General features: G+C 52.8%; 1 protein-coding gene across 11 annotated transcripts in view; it reads right to left on the bottom strand.

The window, feature by feature from the left end:
• Positions 1-2,578: 2,578 nt before the first annotated feature.
• cacna1c (calcium channel, voltage-dependent, L type, alpha 1C subunit) overlaps positions 2,579-20,337 on the bottom strand; it is a 142,996-nt gene continuing 125,237 nt past the window's right edge. For 5 of the 11 annotated variants that reach the window (XM_086147285.1, XM_086147288.1, XM_086147290.1 and 2 more), the window contains 20 exons: positions 20,241-20,312; positions 17,112-17,249; positions 15,624-15,689; positions 15,369-15,460; positions 14,287-14,449; positions 14,083-14,210; positions 13,902-13,998; positions 13,585-13,687; positions 12,757-12,858; positions 12,521-12,648; positions 12,282-12,422; positions 10,273-10,637; positions 10,129-10,155; positions 7,568-7,696; positions 7,361-7,482; positions 5,747-5,844; positions 5,545-5,641; positions 5,294-5,402; positions 5,002-5,182; positions 2,579-4,930 (listed from right to left, as the gene is read on the bottom strand). In XM_086147285.1, coding sequence (XP_086003411.1) covers positions 4,412-4,930; positions 5,002-5,182; positions 5,294-5,402; positions 5,545-5,641; positions 5,747-5,844; positions 7,361-7,482; positions 7,568-7,696; positions 10,129-10,155; positions 10,273-10,637; positions 12,282-12,422; positions 12,521-12,648; positions 12,757-12,858; positions 13,585-13,687; positions 13,902-13,998; positions 14,083-14,210; positions 14,287-14,449; positions 15,369-15,460; positions 15,624-15,689; positions 17,112-17,249; positions 20,241-20,312 — 2,877 coding nt within the window. In that variant the 3' untranslated portion in view covers positions 2,579-4,411. The remainder of the gene's footprint in view (positions 4,931-5,001; positions 5,183-5,293; positions 5,403-5,544; positions 5,642-5,746; positions 5,845-7,360; positions 7,483-7,567; positions 7,697-10,128; positions 10,156-10,272; positions 10,638-12,281; positions 12,423-12,520; positions 12,649-12,756; positions 12,859-13,584; positions 13,688-13,901; positions 13,999-14,082; positions 14,211-14,286; positions 14,450-15,368; positions 15,461-15,623; positions 15,690-17,111; positions 17,250-20,240; positions 20,313-20,337) is intronic. The other 6 variants (XM_086147291.1, XM_086147292.1, XM_086147294.1 and 3 more) reach the window with 4 other exon arrangements.

Genomic DNA, 20,337 nt, shown 5'->3' with positions numbered 1-20,337 from the left:
CAGCTCATCGCCTCTGCAGAGCCAGTCGCCTTCATGCAAGTGTGTGTGTGTGTGTGTGTGTGTGTGTGTGTGTGTGTGTCACCACTGATATCAGACTAGGATGAGATGCTACATGAGGACAAAGGTGAGACATTGACCGGCTGATGTGCGTGTGTGCAAAACACACACACACACACACACACACACACACACACACACACACCACTGGCTGGGACGTGGGCGTGCTCACTGCTGTCACACTGAAAATAGTAATTGAAACAATACATGTGTGTTCGTGACAATCTTCTGAAATGGACAAAAATAGTGATGAGTCCCGTGTGTGTGTGTGTGTGTGTGTGTGTGTGTGTGTGAGTGTGTAAACACTCCACAATGGCCATAAATAGTGATCAAGTCAACATGTGTGAAGGAAACCCTTGTGAAACAGCCAACAATAGCAATTGGATCAATATGTGTGTGTGTGTGTGTGTGTGTGTGCGTGTGTGTGTGAGAGAAAGTGGGGGCTTGACGAGTTGGCCTGCGATACACGAGAGTTACATTCCAAAGTCCCTGTTCTGTCTCCTCTTAGCTTAGCTTAGCTTAGCATTTTCTGTTGATAGATATTCGATGTACGTGTATATATCTTTACATATAGTCGTATATATCTTGCAATACGGGGCATAAAAGTATACAATCGTTGGCTAGTGGTGAGAAAAGATATCCACCGGAGATATTTGTTTATCTGTTTTTGGTCCGTTTTCAGGACTTGCGCGATCACACGAGATGTTCACGCAAAGTCTACCTGACGTCATGGATGCGTGGACTTTAAATCCACCCGCGGCTGCAAGTGAAGAGCTGCGTCTTCAGCTCCCGACCAAACACAAGATATAACAAATCACCGCCTGGGACGAGGACTTGGGTCCGGTGTCCGGCGGGTCAGAGGTGGACGGGGCGAACATCACGCTCCACGCCGCCGCCGCGAGCGAGAAGCAGGGAAGGGGAAGCAGCCGGGACGCCGATACCATTATTCTTTGACATTCCAGAGCGCTCGATCGAACCATTTCAAGTCCGCCAGGAGAGACCGGGTTGCGTGGAAAAAACATCTCCTTGTTAGGTTTCGTTTGGCCGTCCGCTTTCACAGATTTACCTCGGGAACTTTCTGCACAGCCGCCGTTATTGCATTGTTTTTGCATATCTTGGGAAGCAGGACCCGACCATAATCTGCAACATAACACCTCAGAGTCCATGCTAACCTATGTTTTATATATATATATATTTATAAATGTTATCAATATGAAGTGAAATAAACAAAAATAAAGCTGGGATGCTGCACCACAAGTCCCGGTCCTTCCGTCCACATGCACGGCGGCCCACATCCATCTTCACACCTGCACGAGATACTACATTTGGAGCCGGAGGGGATGAACGACCGATGCAGCCAAAGAACCGATGACCCCTGACCTTTTCGCCGTCGTCCTGTCGGACGCTTAGAAAGCATGATTTTACCAAATCCGCGTTACCGCCTCCAGAAGAAGAAGAAGCTACTGGACGCTTCTAAGGAAATCCGCGGGCGTTAGCTGCGGGCAGGAATGCCGGCGAACCGGCGACCGGATGGAACGGCGGGAAGAAGTTTCTGCGCTGTCTTTCATGGTAAACAACGCTACCGAAAAGGAAACCGCCACTCGACAAGCAACCCGCGCTTCCTGGCCCGCATCTCAAATCAAACCAGCGATTAGACGGATCCTCGACCGGAACGCCGCGATTAGCCCGTTAGCTTACGGTTAAAAAAACAACCGCGATAAAGAGCTAGCGCCTGGAAAAGAACGACGCTAACGATAAAGCGCTGCGTTCACATTTAGTTTGCATAATCATGTCAGGAGTGAGTTGTTGGCACAGGATGCAGTTATGGCAGTATTTTGCACGTGCGGGTTTCCCTGCTGGACGGCGGCGCCGAGTCGCCGGGGTTCGAACCAGAGATGGGAGAGGAATCAGCGGTCTGGAAACGTCTCGGAAGATTCGTTTCTCTTAAAATAAATGCCGCATCCAGGACGGTAACCTTCAAATCATCGGACACGGCGGGGGGACGAGGACGCCACGCCGGCTCCCTCCGACCCTCACGCTCCCCGGGAACTCGCTCGGTTTCCGCGGCGCCAAAGACGGGCGATATCGGTAAACGGCGTGTCGAGCTGGCGCTGCGTCGTGCTAGAAGGTAGGTGAGATGCGAATGAAAAGGCGATTTAAAATATTATTAAATACGTCATCGACGCAATCCAGGCGGGAGTGCGGGTGTTCCCGTGTTTTCCGACGGCAGTGGATTGTCGCCGTCGCCGGGAGGAAACCCTGAAGATGCGACGGTGGAGGAGGGTCATCGGACCTCCGCCTCCAGCCACCGGCCGGCGAGGCAGCCAAGCAGACGTTTGGCGCTTCTGCTTTTCAGAGCGATCGACCGCCGCGAAGAAGAAGAAGAAGAAGAAGAAGAAGAGGAGGAGGAGGAGCGGCCAACGGGAACAAAAAAGAAAAAAGAGGTCTGTTACTTTTTCGTCAAGCTGCCTCCCTCCGTTTCTCCTCTCCCTCCTTCCCCCCCCCTTCTCTCTTTAAACTGTTTTGTTTTTAGCGACTTGGCTAAAAAGCAACCAAACTGTGCCAAAGAAAGAAAGAAAAGAAAGAAAGAAGAAAAGGAATCACAAAAAGCTTTGGAAGCATGCCTGTCCATGGTAACCCTGTCTTAAGGAGGCCCGTTGTCACACACACACACACACATGCTCGCACACACACACACACACTCACGCACACACTCTTATAATGCTACCTTAAGTTACTGTCTAGGCTTAAAATCAGCTTTTTAAGAATACACACATACAAATGCACACGTCTGTTTTTTTTTTTCATCTGGGAAAAATAAATAAATAAATAGATACAATCTGTAAAAGGTGCATACTGATAAGAGAGAAAGACCCCCCACGCCCACCCCTGTACTCTTAGATACACACTCACACACACACACACACGTCCTGTACTAAAACGCAGACACACACACTCGCAGAACACGATGCCCTGCTTGGAACCTCTTAAAAGTTCTCCTAAAAATAAAGGTGTGTCAGAAACCAGCACCCCGAGCCCAGAGCCGCCCAGAGGAAACCCAAGAGTCATGGCGAGCCGCCGCCGCCGCCGCCGCCGCCGCCGCCGCCGCCGCCGCCATCGCACGATACACAACTGTCAGATACATAGTGGGCGTGGCCTGTGGGGAGAGTGCGTGTGTGGCGGCGATCCCACGCCGGCAGGAAGAGGAGGGTCTCGGAGCAGGAAGTGAGGCGAATCCGCGCCAAGAGTCCGTGTGTGCGTGTGTTTTTCCCGAGCTCCCGTTCTCTCCTCGCCGCTGCCGCCGCCGCCGCTTCGGGAGGGCGAAAAAACAAAATAAACGCTCCCGCGATGAAGGGAGAGGCTGGGCGGAGGAGAGAGGAATAGCGAGGTATGTGGGCGGGGTCGGGGTCGCCTCTCGTTTTCCCGGCGCGGACAGGAAGTGAGCCCCGGCGGCCGGACGGGGGGCGGCGTGAAGCGAAGGCCGGATCAAGATGGCCGACGAGGCGAGTTCTTCTCCTGGCCGGGACCTGGCGGCGACCCGTGTGTCCGCCGGCGGGGCCGAGATCCAGGGTTCCTTCGCTTTGGAAGAGGAGGAGAAGCTTCCTCCCGCCCGTCCGCCCCGTGCGGCGCTTCCACATCGGCGAGCCCGGGAGGAGGAGTTGACCTTTGACCCCGAGGCGGCGGGGTCGGGGCGGAATCCATAACCGCCCCCCCCCCGTCCCGACCCGTCCCCCTTCACAAGCTGGTCTGCTGTCCCCTTACCGGCTTCATGGCGGCCAGGCAAACAACGATAACACAACACCGACGAACGCAAAATAAATGAAAACAAACAATCTCTGCTTCCCAGCAGGAACTCCATATAAGGACTTCCTGTCTTCCTGCATGTGTTGGTCGCATAGCTACTTCTCTGCTCTTCTGTTATCTTTGAAAACGTGATTAAACTGTGAGGCACTTTAGAGACACACTCAGACACGTGCGGAGCGCACACACACACACACGCACACACAGCCGTGTGCACAAAAAACGCACACACACACACACACACACACACACACACAAGCATACACTCACATAATATAGAGTATAATGTGGTATACTTTACTACAAACATAGAAACCAACAAATTCATAATCAGGTGTTTTAAGGTTGGGTCACTGGCCGCCATAGTTCAGAGCAACTACATCTGGCAGAGAGGCAGACAGTGTGTGTGTGTGTGTGTGTGTGTGTGTGTGTGTGTGTGTGTGTGTGGGGACAAACAGAGCCAGCTGTGGCGCTGTATTTCGGCGCCGGCGGGCGTCAGCTGCCGGCGATGTCCGCGGGTCCGGGCCGCCGTTCCGACCCGATGAGCAGACGCCTACAAACTCGTCACACACTCCATATCCTCGTCGTCCAGGAGGCCGCTGCTTCTCCGCCTGGTTCCTCCCGTCACGGCCGGACCTCTGTGGAGATCCTCCTCCATCTCCACCTCCTCCTCCTCCTCCTCCTCCTCCTCCTCCTCCTCCTCGTCTTCCTCTTGTCCCGACCCGCCCGACAGCAGCTCCCGCCGCTCCTCCTCGGAGGACGGCCCGTGGACGGAGCCCCGGCCCCCGGCGGCGTCTCCGCCCTCCTCGCCGGGATCTAAGCCGAGCGCCTGGTCCCTGTGCGAGGCCGCCGCCGCCGCCGCCGTGTGGAAGGGGTGGAGGTTCCCGTTGGAGCTGTGCTGGGAGGCGGCGCCGGGCGCCGGACCGGCGGCGGCGTTGCCGTTGAGGATGTTGTTGGCGGCGTGCTCCATCTCCTCAATGGTCATGTCGCAGGCGTCGGCCAGCTCCGCCTTGGTGGCCTCGATGAAGGAGGGGTCCTGGGCGAACTGGCCCAGACCTTCTGATATTAGCACCTGGGAGGCGGAGAATTGGATGAATTGCGGTGAAGGCGCGAGGCGGTGAACGTATGAACGCTCGCACTCACCGCCTCCACCAGACTGCCGGCGCTGCCGTGGGACAGCGAGCCGCAGTCCTTTCCCAGCAGCGAGGGAACCGTGAGCGACACCGGCCGCGGCGCTCTCTGATTGGCCGCCGACGCGCCGGGGGCGGGGCTGGGGCTGGGGCTGGGGCTGGGGACCCGGCTGTTCCCGTTACTGTCGCCGTACCTGAGAGCGAAACGTTTTCCTCAATTAAAAAACAACAAACGCAAAGGAAAAACGAAGCAATGAGAACTTACACCTGGACTTGGACCTCCACCAGAGCTCCGGGACACTCACCAGGGCCCGCAGTTGACGGAGGGCAAGCTGGTGTTGAGCTTCTCATGGGAACTGGAGCTCTCCAACCTCAGAGAGGGCACTCGCTGGTAGGAGGCTTCGCCGCCGTGGCCTGGAAAACAGACACGTCGCTACTTCATCCGATAACGCCGGGCTACGTCATACGGCATTGCCGGTCGTGGCCTCCGGAGCCACCTTGCCAGGAGCTCACCGGACCATCGGGAACAACTCGGAGGTGAGCTCAAGGAGCGTACCTGTGGGGCTGGCCGGAGGCGTGGAGCACAACCGACTGAAAAGAGTTGGCGAGTGACTCCTCCGGAGCAGCGGACTCAGCCCGGCCACCGCCAGAGCCTGGAGCAAGGACAGAAGACAAGAAGGACGGCATCAACGTGTGCTTTCTGTACTCCCTTGTCCTCTTCAGATGGAGATAGGGTACACGTGAGGACGTCCCAGTACCTGGTGATGTACCAGGTGCATGGGGACAGACGTCTTCTGGGAGACGTCCGGCCTGGATTGCCTCCGCAGACACTCCAGGTGGAAGGACGATCGCCGCCCTGGGCCGGGAGAAAAAAGACACAGGATCGTCCCGTTTGCTAAGGTTTATTTGGACTTTGAATGCGGTGAGGAAGCTGAGGGGACGCTTTGCAGATGTAGACTAAGAGAAGAGTCCTCTAGAGATGCATGGAGTGGTCTTCAAGTTACAAAGGGGCAAAGAGGTGGGTGCGATCTGGTGTAAAAGGTGTGGAAATATGAGTGGAGATACTTGTCAAAATCTTCTTATCGTAGTTGGTTTTCTACCCTTGAAGGCTTCTCCAGTTCTGCCAGACCGTGGGGAGTTTTGTGCGCCGCATTCGGAAATGTGGTGACTGCGGACATCTACGCTGGAGGGACAAAACAATCTCGACACAACCTGATGGTCCAACACAGGAGAGCCACCACTTCAGGACAGAACTCTGCAGTCCACCTCCTCCGGAAGGACAAGGGGTACTCCTTTGGAGACAGTGATATCCCCATTCTGGCTGAAGAAGACAGATGGTTCAAGACCCTTTGTCTCCATACAATGCCGTATTGAGATCCATCCCAAGACAGATGAGCTTAGACCAACCGGGCCCATCCGCTCCTCCAAACCCCAAAGATCCAACACCGGAGCCTCAGTCCATGCGATCCAGCGGGTTTCTTTCCGTCGTTCACATCCTGAGAGTTTTGGCTCCATATTTTCACATTTTAATCCAGATACGTCCCCAGAAGTTGTGCCTTTGTTCCCGCCTAACGACACCCTCATTCGCATAACAACTCCGACCTAGTTTCTGCGCAACGACTCCCCATTTGCATAACAAGCCATCATTACTTAGACTTGCCCCCGACCCTGGTGCTTATATTCGGAAACTCCCCACAGTCCATGGAACCGAGGAAGCTTCTCAGACGAGTGGTGCAATGTCTTCAAGGAAAGAAAATCAAGTCCAGTTGCTACGATAAGACGATTTTGACAAGATTTGACCAGGACCTGTATGACCGAGCACCTCCACAGGCGTACAAGGAGATAGTTTATGTATGAATACGTGGGAATGTGCGGAAATCGGACTCGAGTCCTGTTCGTACTTTACGATTTACGTTGGTTTTTGTCGAGATGGATTGACTCATTGTCTACCGCTTATCCTGCACTTGCGGTTGTGGGGATGCCGGAGCCTATCCCAGCTGTCATTGGGTGAGAGGCAGCAAGAAGCGGGGTTCACGGAAGCTGTCATTGGGCGAAAGGCGGGGTTCACGGAGCCCGTCCAAGCCGTCATTGGGCGAGCGGCGGGGTTCACTTCGGTCGATCGCAGGATCACATATAGAGACATACAACCATTCGCCCTCTCATCCACTCATTTGGGTCTACTGGAACTTGTAGCACCGTGGGAGGAAACCCATGAGGAGGGCATACAGACTCCACACAGACTGGCCCGTGGTCTGAAGTCCAACCATCTTGCTGTTTGTTTGGAGTTCCGGGGCTCCCTTTTTGAAGGCAACTCCTCAAACAACACATTCACTTCCGCTGCCACTCCGAAGGGGTCGGATGTTTCTGCACACCTAGAGAAGTGGGGCAGAGGAAGACTCTTCTCGGAGACTGCCAGCCTCCTCTTCTGTCCTCCACCTCCTCTCCCTCGTCCATGGGCGTCAGCTGCTTACACGTGTCGTCGTGATACACCAGCCTGGAGACGCAGACAGGGGGAGCAGATTCAGACCGGCTGCCGGATGTGGAACCCTTGGGCAACCATGGCGCGAAGCTGGGCATACATGTCAGAGGAGAGCGAGTGGTCGTCCTCGTGGTACTCCCTCTCGTCGGCGTAGCTCTCGTCATACGTCTCCTCCGTGGACCCCTCCCCTCTTCGGATGATTGGCAGGCGGCTGTCGCTGGAGTCCGAGCTAGTCCGAACGAAGCCGACAACGATACGAGCAAACGCACACACAGACAGACGCACAAAGTGAACACGGAGCAAAGATGAGTCGACGAATACGGAGACGGACGTAAACACAAGGGGAGAGGAAGCAGCTGATTAGGGAAAAGAGGAGCTTGGAGAGGGGAGCTTGGAAACCCGCTGAGGTGGAACTACCGTGGCGAGAAGAGCTAGGATAGCAGGGGGAAGCAGAGGGAGCTGCAGAAGCAGGGAGGAGGGGCGTTTGAGGCAACCTGGAAACTGAAATGCAGACGTTCAGAGGGGGACGCATGGACTCGGGAGCTTCAACGGCTACTTTGGAGACAATATCTACAGAGTGATGAGCTTCTGCCAGCTGATATCAGACACAAGAGTTCTATGAAGTGTCCAGTTGGGACTCCGTTCCAGGAAGAAGCCTCCAACTCCAGGGGAACCGTTTCGGTTTTACCTTCCCACAGAGAGCGAGGGACCACGGTAGGTGTGATGCTAACATTTGCGACGTGAACCTGAAGCTCCACACTTGAAAACAAACGACCGAAGAGGAAGAAGAAGAAGATGACGTAGACGCCACGGAGGTGAAGCTGCCGCAGCGTTCATGGAATAATAACCATGGACTATCAGATGGGTGGACTTTTTTATCTTTGCCCTGCACTGGGAAGAACCCCATTAGCCGTTAGCTAACTCAGCACTTATTCTGGTAGCTGTTCCTCTGCGAGATGTAGCAGGCCAGAAGAGCTCGGACCTCTTCGGCGCTCTAATTCTCACTGCTTCTGTCCATTTTGTCCCGCGAAAACATCTGAGCAGTGACCACCATAGCTTATAAGAATGGGGCACGACAAGAAGTGTCTGGAAATAGACATGGCTTATGAGTTCCACCTACTTGAAATGAGTTCCTATGGAACAGTAAGAAGAACCTGCCTCAGAGTAGGTGCTAAGATGGTTTTAGGCGCTGAAAGTCCAGGGTCCCTGGTTCCTCTGCTGTCTGAATGTACCAAGAAACGGTCTAGTGCCTGAAAAGGTTCTCGGTACTATAGAAAGTTCCTCCAGTGAGGAAGGGGCTTTTGTGATGACTATAAAAGTTCTAGCTGGGCTGCCGGGGCTTTTCGACAGATGCAGATCTGAGATCTCAGACGGACGGAGTGGATAGATTACGTCTTGAAGGCCATTTAAGCATCTCTAAGCATCTGCGAATCTGCTTCTCAGCACCAACCTTTTCCCATGTAATTATAAAACCTAGCTGATTTTCTCACTGCCGTCAGGAGACATCCTGACATTTACCTTCTGATGTTTCCTTCTTCACCAGACTGTTGTTTTCTTTTTGAATAAAAGTGAAATGCGAGTTTTTTTTTTTCCGCCCATTACTGTAGTATATTCTGCGGCGGATACTTTGCTTCTGACGAATCCACAAACACAGAATCGGCTTTTTATTTTGTGCCGACACGAGGACCTCCTCTGAGAGCTGACCGGTGAAGAAAAACAAAAACACTGCATATAAACGTCACCATGCCCCCCTTTTTTTAAATACGGAGCTATTTTAAGGGCCCGGGCAGCGAGTTCTGGGTTGGAAGAGCATCTCGTGGAGCCGGACCGGGACACGTGACTGAGCGAAGGAAATACCAATGCATGATGCATCAGAAAGCTGATACCTGGCTCTGCCTGAACCGGGACTGCGCCCGAGACCTCCTTCTCATAGATTCATTCATTCATTTCATTCGTTATCCAAACTCTTCGTCCGGCAGTCAGGGTCGCGGGAGCGCCGGAGCCTCATCCAACTGTGATTGGGTTCACCTTGGATCCAACACAGGGTGAACATAGGAGCATACAACTTCTGCCCCTCTCATACGGAGACCAAACCATTCACTCTCTCTTTCCCTTTTCATGTAAAGCATCTTATAACTGTCCTTTGCCAAATAGTACCTGCACATCCCCAATGTTCCCATCCCCAATAGATTGCAGTTAAACAACTCGGCGACCCCGAGCGCAGGATAAGCTTAGCATAGGTAACAAATGAATGAATGAATGAGTTGATTGTCCACCACAAGCAAAGCACTGATCTCTAAGGCTGGACATCAAGTATGAGCTTTCAGATGTTCCCCGCAGCCCAGACCCGCCTCGACGGACGGGAAACCAGCAGCGGCGAAAGCGTTCGATAGGGCCGGTTTGGTCCGGTCCGGCCAAACGTCCTATCTCCGGCTCAGAGCGAGCGGCATGTGGTCTGGGATCGGCCGGAGCGACCAAAGCCGTACGTGCATAGCAACAAGCGTCCGCCGCGACGCTTGGTCAGCTATGCGGGATCATGTGGTACGACGGGACCTGATCAGGTGAGCCGGGAAAACCAACACAACACTCACACTCACACACACACACACACACTCGCACACACACACACACACATTTTCCCTCCGCCGCCTGGCCACATACCGAATGAGGGTGTCATAAAAACACGTCCTGCTCGCCACCAGAAATGAAAAGACAGGAGAAGAGAAGGGGGGAGAAAGGTGAACGGAGGTAGAGGAGTGATTATAACATCGATGGTGAGAAGATATCGATCAACGCCCCCCTTACCTCTTCGGAGGAAAGCACCAAGCGGACCTTGGAAGCAGGATGGGGGTGAGCGGCTGCCCCGTGTGCCCGTCCACCGTGCTAATGGACGGGCTCGGGAACCGACTGACGCCCTGCGTCGCCACTCCTACCATGCCGGTGTTGTTTGCATTGTTTATGTTGGCGTTGGAGCCGGAGGAGGAGTAAGAGGAAGGGGTGAAAGTGGTGGAGTCCATGAGCTTCTCGTGGGACGGGCTCTCGCCTTCGCAGGGCGAGTCCTTCTGGCTGATGTGCAAGGGACGCTGGGTGGTGAAGGACTGCGGGAAGGACGCTCGGCCGTCGCTCTGGTTGTAGTAGTTGACGTGGTTGCCGAACAGCCCTCCGCTCCGCTGTGGGGGAAAATCGGACATCGAAGGAGGAATTAAGCATCTGAAAATGACCGAATGGCGAGCGGTCGAGTCCGGCGGATACTGGGCCGATGGAGCCGCTTTCTGATAGCGCATCGATAAAACTCAAATATTGATCCAGCGGAAGGTTTTGTCAGACATTAATGATATGGAGAGTGGCGACACGATAAAGATCAATTTCCGAGTATTATATTGATCGCGATCTTGCGGGTCACCTGCTAACCGCTAACGGCTCATGAATACCTCATCGGTCAATCACACGGTGTTAACTAAATGCATTTCAGCACTCAGATGGGATCGAGCTGAAGACCAGGATCACACCGACTTTGTTCCGTGGGGGCGGTTGCGGCTTGGGATCAGTATTCCAGAAATTGCAGTCTAAACAGGACTTTCTCGAAGGCTTTGGAGAAAGGAGTGTGAAAGAATCAAGCATCCTGTGGGTGGGGGTTCTCTGCGCTACCAGATGGGTGGAGATGACATGGAAGCGGAGGACCACCCCTGGACAAGCACCTTCTCCATCATCATCTCCATCCCTTCCGACCTGCTTGTATGATTCTCCACATCTTCTCCACACTCACCGTCGCTCCGGACCGTTGACTTTTAAGTACTTCAAACCCTCCGCCTTGGTTAGCGCCGCACCCGGTAGCCTCACCGCTCTGCTTGAGTCCCTCTCATTCACAGGTATGCGTCCCGTCTCGTTGCGTCTAACCTTCATCCCTCTCCTCCTCAGAGCCTACCTCCACCTCTCAAGAGCTTCCTCCACCACCTCCCTGCTCGCACTACAGATCACATCTGCAAACATCAGATGAGACTCCCGTCTCACCTCATCTGTCGGCCCGTCCATCACCGCTACCAACAGGAAGGGGCTCGGAGCTGATCCCTGATGCACTCCCACCTCCATCTAGTAATCCTCCGTCACACATACATGTCTTGCACCCCTTCTTTGCCACTCCGGACGCCCTCATGCAGTAACATAGTTCCTCTTTCAGCACTCTGTTGTATGCTTGTTACAGGCTCTGACCTGCTCTGGACTTCTCTACTGCAAGTAAATGCTGCACAACTGCGGTACTCTTTTCAGACCTGGGGCCGCACAGGTTACCCACGGTACCTTATTGAAAAGACAAATTTAAGGTGGTTTATCAAGTGACGAGAGGGAGGGGTTTGAGTGGAGTACAAACACAGAATATTAAATAGGTTCACAGACATTCCCCGGAGCAGCCGATGACGTGAACAAAGAGCTGCCGCGAACGCATGGATCAAGCAGAGCGCTTTCCCTTTCCGACATCCGCGAACGGACGCGGGTCATAAACGGATGAGTTTGTGATCGAAGATGGTTACGTTGCATGAGATCGATCGGAAAAGCGCAGCCCGCAGACATGGAGGCGATGCATCAATGGACGCCTGCTGACTTACCAGCTCGGCAGCAACGTCCTAGTCAAGCTCTACGGTGGACAAGAGGCTTCTAGAGAACCCTTTGTGGCTGAGCTCATGCAGGAGCAGATGCACATCTACATGGGAGTAGTAATATGGCTTCGAGATGGTTGTGGATTCTCACTCTCTCACTTTCGCTCTCTCTCGTTCTTTTGTTCTCTCTCCGGAGAGTGAATGAGGGTGTGTGTATCCGACCTTTACCCTGAAGATATCGTCCTCGGAAGCGGCCGACACCGGCTCCTTCAGGCCTTTGTCTATCTCCTCCTCCACGGTGAGGTCTCCAGAGATGGCCCTTCTAATCTCTGGCCCGATATCGTGCAGTGTCCGCAGGCCCGCCTACGCAGAGGAGCAAACAAACGCACTTGAAATACATGTATGGCGACTACATTCAACTTCCTGGACCTTCTGCGCAGGAATGAAAATGATCTGCGCACCTGCAGAGACAGGGCAGTTTTGGGGGGCACTTTGGCCACCAGCCCTTGTTCTTTCCTCTTCTTAAACTTGCGGAAATATTCCTGAATGAGGAAAGTGGCGTAGAACTTTCCGACGGTAACCTCGTCATCTGTGGGAGATTCGACAAGAACAAAAAAATGGGCGCGGAAGCCGACGAGAGATCTTCGACGAGGATGGGACTACGTTAGTTTTAAGAGATAGACTCGACACGGCGTACCGCCAGCGGGGGGGACTACTTGATCCAGGAGCTTCATGCTGGTTCTCTTCCAGATCTTCTTCACGATGGCCCTCAGCTCTTCATTGGCCTGCTCCAGGTTACCTGTCGACACACACCGTTCAAACGGCACATAGAGGCAATTCTGCAGGGAGGTTGCTGGTAGCCTGGCCACAGCATGGGTATTTAACATGGGTGTTGAGGAGACAGCATGCACAGCCAGGTCACACTTGAAGGTCTCACTACCATCTTTTTGGCAGAAGATAAAGCTCCTAAACTGCGGGTTACAGCTTGGAGGTTCCGTGAAAACCCTACTTGACTGAAATGCCTTGCAACCTCCTTCTGCATCCTCTTCTCTCACACCGATGAACTTCCTGTCCTCACTCCTTCCATCCATAAACGTCTTCTCTGGTCTTCCTCCAGACCTCCAACCTCAGCATCCGTCTACCCAGATCTTCTCCATCCCTCCTCTGTCCATGTCCAAACCATCTCTGCCGTCCCTCTGATGGACTCGTCCTTGACCCTCTCCGTCCTCCTCCCTCCCAAAGAGGAACCACCACATCTTCACCCCTGCGGCCTCTACAGCTGCATCTTCTCCACCTTTCCTTTCCTTCTAGCTGATGCTCTCTCTCACTACAGAAAGCTACCTTTCCTTTACGCAACTCAAATGCAGTAAAAAGTCGGGGCAGAAAGCGGGCCAGGAATAGAAATGACAACGTCGTCTGCGAAGAAAATACAAACTACCAAAAACCGATCGTATCTGTGTGACGGTCACTGCTGCGTCGATGCAACTTCTTGTGCTCTTGTAGGAGAACTCCTTGTCGTACTCACCTTCTGTCTTGATCCTGAGTGCAGTCCTGACCAGGGCAAACAGAGTGGCGTTGAACATCACGGTTCCATCGCTGTTCAGAGGCATGTTCATGGACACCAGCCGCTGCAAGGGTGAAAAGCATACATTTTTGTCATTTAAGCCGTTAGATTCTACTCAGGCTCGTGGGTCCCCTATGTGTCCTTCACGGATGCAGCTTCTCGACCGGAAGGTCAAACTTTTCCCTGCGTTGCAGAGACGCCGCTAGTGGTTTTAGATCCGTTACAACTCGCAAGAAGACGCCCCCGGAGTCGGACCCGCGGTGTGTTTGTGCGTTCACCTTGCAGGCGACCCTGTGCGGACAGAGCTTCCCAAAGCCGAGAGGGGGCTGGATTCTCCGCAGCAGAGTCACCACGTCCAGATGTTTGATTCTCCCCCTGGGAAAAGCAGGACCGGCAGGAGTGACTCCCTCGTAGACTCTCGCCGGACCACACGGGCGGTCGCCCGGACGCGGTACTCACTTGGCCTCGGGGTCGTACTCCGCCCAGATCCTCTTGAACTCGTCCAGATGATGCGGCCCCAGGATTGACCAGTCGCGCGTCAGGTAGTCGAAGTTGTCCATGATGACGGCCACGAACAGATTGATGATCTGAGGCGGGGAGTCGGCGGGATTCAGACCAGACGTCTTTCTCCGAGAGGAGAAACGTCCAGGCGTCCGGACTCACCAGGAAGGCACAGAGCATGTAGAAGCTCACGAAGTAGATGATGGCAAACTGGCTTCCGCAGTCCTCGCTGGCCACGCTGTTCTCGTTGGCGGAGTCTTTCTCGCAGGGACGGTTGAGCGAGCAGGCCAGCATGATCTCCTGCCACGCCTCGCCTGTGGCGCACCTGGAGGCCGACGGACGGACGGACGGAAGGAGGAGGACGTTCATGCAGATACCGATGCGCACGGCGGGAGTTCACGGGAGCGTGACGTTCCATGTGCGGTGACGCATAAACACACACACACACACACACACACATTGAAACAACCACACATATAGATGTGAGGACGCACAGGAGGTGAACACACAGATGCAACACTGTTAGGAGTTTCAACACTCAAATAAACTAAAAAAATGCATGATTTAAAAAATGTATTTCATCTTGATAAATGATTTTTAGATCATATTTTCATTGTGTTCCTTCTTATTCTTGATGTTCTTGCTGTTCTCACTGCTGTCTATTTGTGGAAGTCTTTGCTATTTTCAAAATTTCTTCCAATCGTCTCTCTATTTATATTTATATTCATATGTAGCGACACTATAACTGTTGCTGTGACCAAAAAACTTCCCCTTGAAAGTTGATCTTATAACAACGAGTATAATAAAATATGAAAATAAATACAAATATATTTCCTGTGCATCTTGTATTTGCAAGTGTTATTTGCAGTCCTCATGTCCTCTATCGTAAGTCGCTTTGGATAAAAGCGTCTGCCAAATGTAATGTAATGTAATATACGAGTAAATACGAGAATAATAAAAGTCCAAGTCGGCTTATTGCCGATGTCTCCGCATGTACTGGACGTACGGAGAAGACGTTTCTCGCCATCTCACTAATGAACAAAATAATGCAAATGAGCATTAAAATGCACTGTTGTGTGAAACCATGAGGTGTGGAGTTTAAAGTGCACGCAGATACAGACTGATATTTGCATGAGAGAGTACAGTTTCTTGCAGAGGTCAGTAGGAAGCACCGTAACGGGCCTCGGCTTCCGTCCTTCACCGGCCCGAATTATTCGCGAGTGGCGGCGTGGACGTCCCCCCACCTGAACAGCAGCAGCACCGCCTGAGGGAACGTCTGAAAGTTGTTGTTCCTGTTGATCTGCGTGTGGTCTTGGAGCGCTATCTTACCAAACATCTGCACGGGGGGGGGAGGAGAACATCAGCGGTGACAAAAGATCAACGCGTCCCGTCGTCCCGGACGATCGAATCGAAAGCGTCTTTCGCTCGGCGGAACGGCGACGGCGCCCCAAAAAGGGGAGGAGAGAAGGTAGGGAGGTGACGGGCGGAGGACGGCTTACCTGCATGCCAATGACAGCGTATATGAAGAATAGCATCACTATGAGCAGAGCTACATAGGGCAGAGCCTGGAGAGGAGACAGACCCGTCAGTGATACGAGGTGGACGGCGTGACCTCCCGCGGACGCCCTTCCATCCAGAACCGACGCCGCCGGAGGGCCGGGATGAAACGGACGCCCGGGGGTTGCGACCCTCACGAAAAAATCAATTTGTCTGACGGAACCAAAAAAAAAAAACAAGCTGCTTTCCGCCAAAGCCGGATTGTCCGCTGATGAATCGTGCAGGTGGGAAATATAGGCGGGGAAAGCGGGTTGTTTTTTTTTTGTTTGTTTTTTCTTACATCCCCTTAAATCAGTGGTTCTTAACCCGGGTTCGATCGAACCCCAGGGGTTCGGCGGAGGTCAAGACACACATTGGTGATGACATCACCGACCGCAGGCGATCACGCTACATAGCTCGGCCTATCCGTGCTGCGGGGATTTCGGCGCGCTCAGTTGTAGTTACTTGTGACTGTCGTGATGGTACGTCATGTGATTTCTTTCTTAATCCCTTCATACTAATTATGTCGGGCAAAAAAAGAAAGCGGTCGGAAGAACACGTACAATACGGATTCACACGTATGACGGAACGTGATTGGAATCGATGTCCTGACTGCATGATTTGGAAAGACAAGATGGGCAATTCTAGTCCGGCACCGGCAAAACTAAGGGAAGGCTTCCTTCAGCTGCGTGGAGATGGGAACTACAAGAACATAGCGCTTGCTGGATTCAAGGTGAAGGGAGCCAGATTCCATGAAAAGGCTACTCCGCCTGTTCTTTGCACCCATCGACGAAACGATCCTCCATCCAATAAAGAAGGGTTCGGTGAATGCGCGTGTAAAACAGGTGGGGTTCAGTTCCTCCGACAAGGTTAAGAACCACTGCCTTAAATGATTTCACCTTTCGACGGAGCGCCGAGATTATCTACTGCTTCGGCCGCCTAGCGGTTAGTAGTAGGGTGTCGGGAGTGTGGGGGGGAAATAAAGGTAGAGGAGCGAGAGATGGAGGAGGAGTGGGGGCTAAAAGGGAAGAGGAGAGGGGAACGCTGGTTGAATCCCTGCCTTTTTTTTGTTTTTTTTTGTGTTAAAAATTCAAATTCTTTCCCTCCTTTACGGTCATTATTAAAGCAGATATAACCTGTTCTTATGCATCAGCAGGAGGAGGACACACATCTCCTTCCACCGGGATGGATTTATCGAGAATCCGGACAAATTGCGCCGCCGTATCAATCCGTTTTTTAGGACCATTGATTGAGTCCGGCGGATTAAACGGGTGATTTACGGCTAAATTAAAGAGAATATGCCTTTTTAAGCGCGTGCCGTAAACTCCAGCTGAGGGATCGGTAAAAAGGGGTCGCCATAAAGTTAAAGCACCCTCCCTCCCTCCCTCCATCCCTCCATCCCTCCATCCCTCCCCCTTCTTCTAGCATGTTGTGTCCCGTTCTCCCCTCACTTGGAAGGATTTGATGAAGGTCCACAGCAGGGTCCGAATCCCTTCCCCGCGCGACAGCAGCTTCACCAGCCTCATCACGCGGAACAGCCGGAAGAAGGTGATGGAGATCCTGGCGTTCTCTTCAGAGTTCTGCAGTCCCTTTTGGTGGGGTTTGGTGTTTTTTTTTTTTTTTTTTTTTTCATTTGAAAATAAAAAAAAAAAAAAAAAAACACAAGACGCATGGGAACACATGCAGATAAAAGAGGCAAACACACACATACAAACACACACACACACACACACACGAACAGCACGGCGATACAGCATTTGCATGCATATTCCCACCCACACATACATGTGGATGTAAATAGGCATAATACATATGTGTATACGCACACACGCACGCACACACACACACACACACACACGTACACACACACGCAGTTAAATGGAGATCTGCGTCCGACAAAATCCCATCAAAATCAACTGACATGGAGAGATTTGGGAGACGACTGGGGGCATCATGCTCGGTTCTGCCGCCGTCCGGGAGGAACCGCATGGCGACAAAGAGACGGGCGAGCGCGTCTACACACACCTGCTTCGGCCACTTCCTGTCTGTATCCATGAGCGGCGAGGATATTTTGAGCGCGAGGCGGCGATCGTCCCGTTTCCTGCTATCGGCACGTTTCTGATCAATCTTAACCGATAGGGTACTTAGGGAATTACCTTCACCCGCCCGGGACGACGAGCAGGCATGAATATATTTGTCTCTTTTTTTAAAAAAACATGACGATTTGTGATTTCTTTCGAAAAACAATCGCAATTTAGAGCACATATTTGAGGCACCGTCGTTGTTTTACAGGCGCAGTGCGTGCTGGGTTGATGACGGCTGGAGGTTGCTCATGTTAGCTTTGGCTTTCGCTAGTGTTAGCTTTGGGTCGTTACGGTATAAATGCTAATAATGACACATGGCGCTGCTTTTGGGTGCAGGGACCGATGCTAACCGAAGAGCTGTGTTCTCGCCGTTCCTCTCCGGATGCATCTAGCCGAGCTAAGCTAAGCTAAGCTGATGAAAGAGCTACGAAATGGACACTAAAGCTAAATAGCGCCTGCGGTTTTCCTTCCCCAGCAGACAAAAGGTCCTTGGGGACGGGTGAAGTCCTCTGGAAGAAACGGCACAGGAAGGAGGCGCTGGACGTTCTCCTGCGAGGACGTTAGCAATCCGCTCCTGCACAAGTAGCATCTAATGGCCAAAGACTGGCAGCAGTGCAATCACCGAGGTCAACACGGCGGTCCGGACATCTACGGTGAAGAGCCGATGACAAAAATCGGAGCTCCTCGCAACACAAGCTCTCTCTGCTAGCGTAGCATCGCCGCGTCTTTGCTCCTCTTCCTCCGAAGCTCGTTTTGGACTTCTGCGTCGAGCGCTATCTTCCTGGCTCGCGTCTCTCGGGTCCAAACGGAAAGGGTCGCTCAGATGACTTGTTTCTCCACCGTACGGCGAGATGAACGAGACCGAGCCAAAGGTCAACCTCGTGACGTCACTACCCAGACAGCGCTGCGACGTAAACAATAATGGTGGCCTACGAGCGAATGCTTTTTTAACTATTTTATACGAACCAAGAATTGTTGAGAAATATTCTCATTTTTATGTAGTTGCTACAAATATTGATAAAATAGGAAAGTAGCGTCTTGCTAACTGGGGATCCCTCTAAAGCAGTTAGATCTTAAGATTAGCATTAGCTGTCACTGACAGGACCTCCTAAAGTGGAGAACCCCAGGCCTTCAGGTGGATCCCCGTCTCCTGTCCATTGTGGCAAGAACAATCCCGAGGATTCGGAAAAGGATGGGGATATTATCGTTGAATTCCGATGAATTTCCGGCGTGAAAAATCCGATTTCGCGTGTATTTTTTTCCGACGACGTCCCTCACAGCCGCCTCTTCTAGGGAGCTTTTGAAAACCCGAGTTTGGGGTCTTTTGGGAAATGTTTTTTTTTTTTTGTACAGTTTCCAAGGTTGAGAGGCTGTACGGCAGGAAATAACTCAGCGATAAAATATTCAGCCCATGCTATTCTCAACAGATTTATTTAGTTATTTATGCCGCAGCAGCGGCAGCAGCTCCTCCATGCGAGAAGGTGCATAAAAACGTCGGGCGGACGGCGAAGGCTCCCGCTCTCGCTACGACCTCGAACCCGCCGCCCCCCCGCCGTGACCTCGGACTCCGTTTGTCGCCACGAGTTCCTCCAGGAGGCCGAACGTTGTTTCCTGCTAATTCCACGGAGGACAGACAGCGTCCTCCTAGACGGAAGGTGCCATTCTCCAAACATCTAACTGCAGTTGGGGACAACAGTCACTTTGGTAAAATGCGTCTTAAAGGCCACGTTGAGATGTTTAGCTTGAATTACCATCCATCAATTGATAACTTCTCACGGTAAAGGCAAAGACTCTCCTACAAAAGGTGACTTCATCTGGAGACCCTGTGCGAACCATGGCGTGTCCCAAACTCCACTGACACATGTTGAAAATGGCGTCCTTCTCAGGAGCGCAAAAATTCGGATTTCTATGCTACACGCCGCGCCACGGCCGGACCACGGCGGGCGCCGCCGCATCATCCACAGCGTAGGAGAAAGGAGGAGGGGGCTGGGGGCGGGTGAGCGGAGGAGGTACGGTGACATAAGTGTACAGGAGGAGAAGGTCTGAGGGTTTGAATCACGATTCAAACAAAAATTACAGATGGAGAGATCCATAGATTGATAGATAGATAGATAGATAGATAGATAGATCCATAGTGGGACCGTGACGGCGTTAACTGATGACAAAGCGCTGACGGTACCACACCCGTATCGGGAGGGGGGGGGGGTTGCCATGGAAACAACAGCCCACCACACACACACATATATAAACGTGTGGACGACGACGGCGTGGACATGGTAACCGGGAGCCATGCTTCAGAAGATGATGGGATGGACGGGAGCGCGAGCGGTGGTGGTGGTGATGGTGGGATGGGGGACGCCACGGATCGACGGGCGGACATCTTGGATCCCGCCGTGGACCGGCATGGCGGCAGGGAGGACGGGGGAGGGGGGGGGGGGCGGAGATGGCGAGGGAGGTATGATGGCGAGGCGGACGAGGGTTACCGTCGGAGCGTACCATTGGCCTTACCACAGGGGGGTGAGAGGAGGAAGAGGAGGACGAAGAGGAGGACGAGGAGGAGTCAGCTGGCTTTAAGGAAAGGTAACAAAGATCA

The sequence above is a fragment of the Fistularia commersonii genome, chromosome 5, assembly GCF_037954325.1.
Source record: "Fistularia commersonii isolate RoL2024-O1a breed Wild chromosome 5, RoL_Fcom_v1.0, whole genome shotgun sequence".
Lineage (NCBI taxonomy): Eukaryota > Metazoa > Chordata > Actinopteri > Syngnathiformes > Fistulariidae > Fistularia > Fistularia commersonii.
Note: the sequence above shows the minus strand (reverse complement) of the source record. Positions and strands in the feature narration are given on the sequence as shown.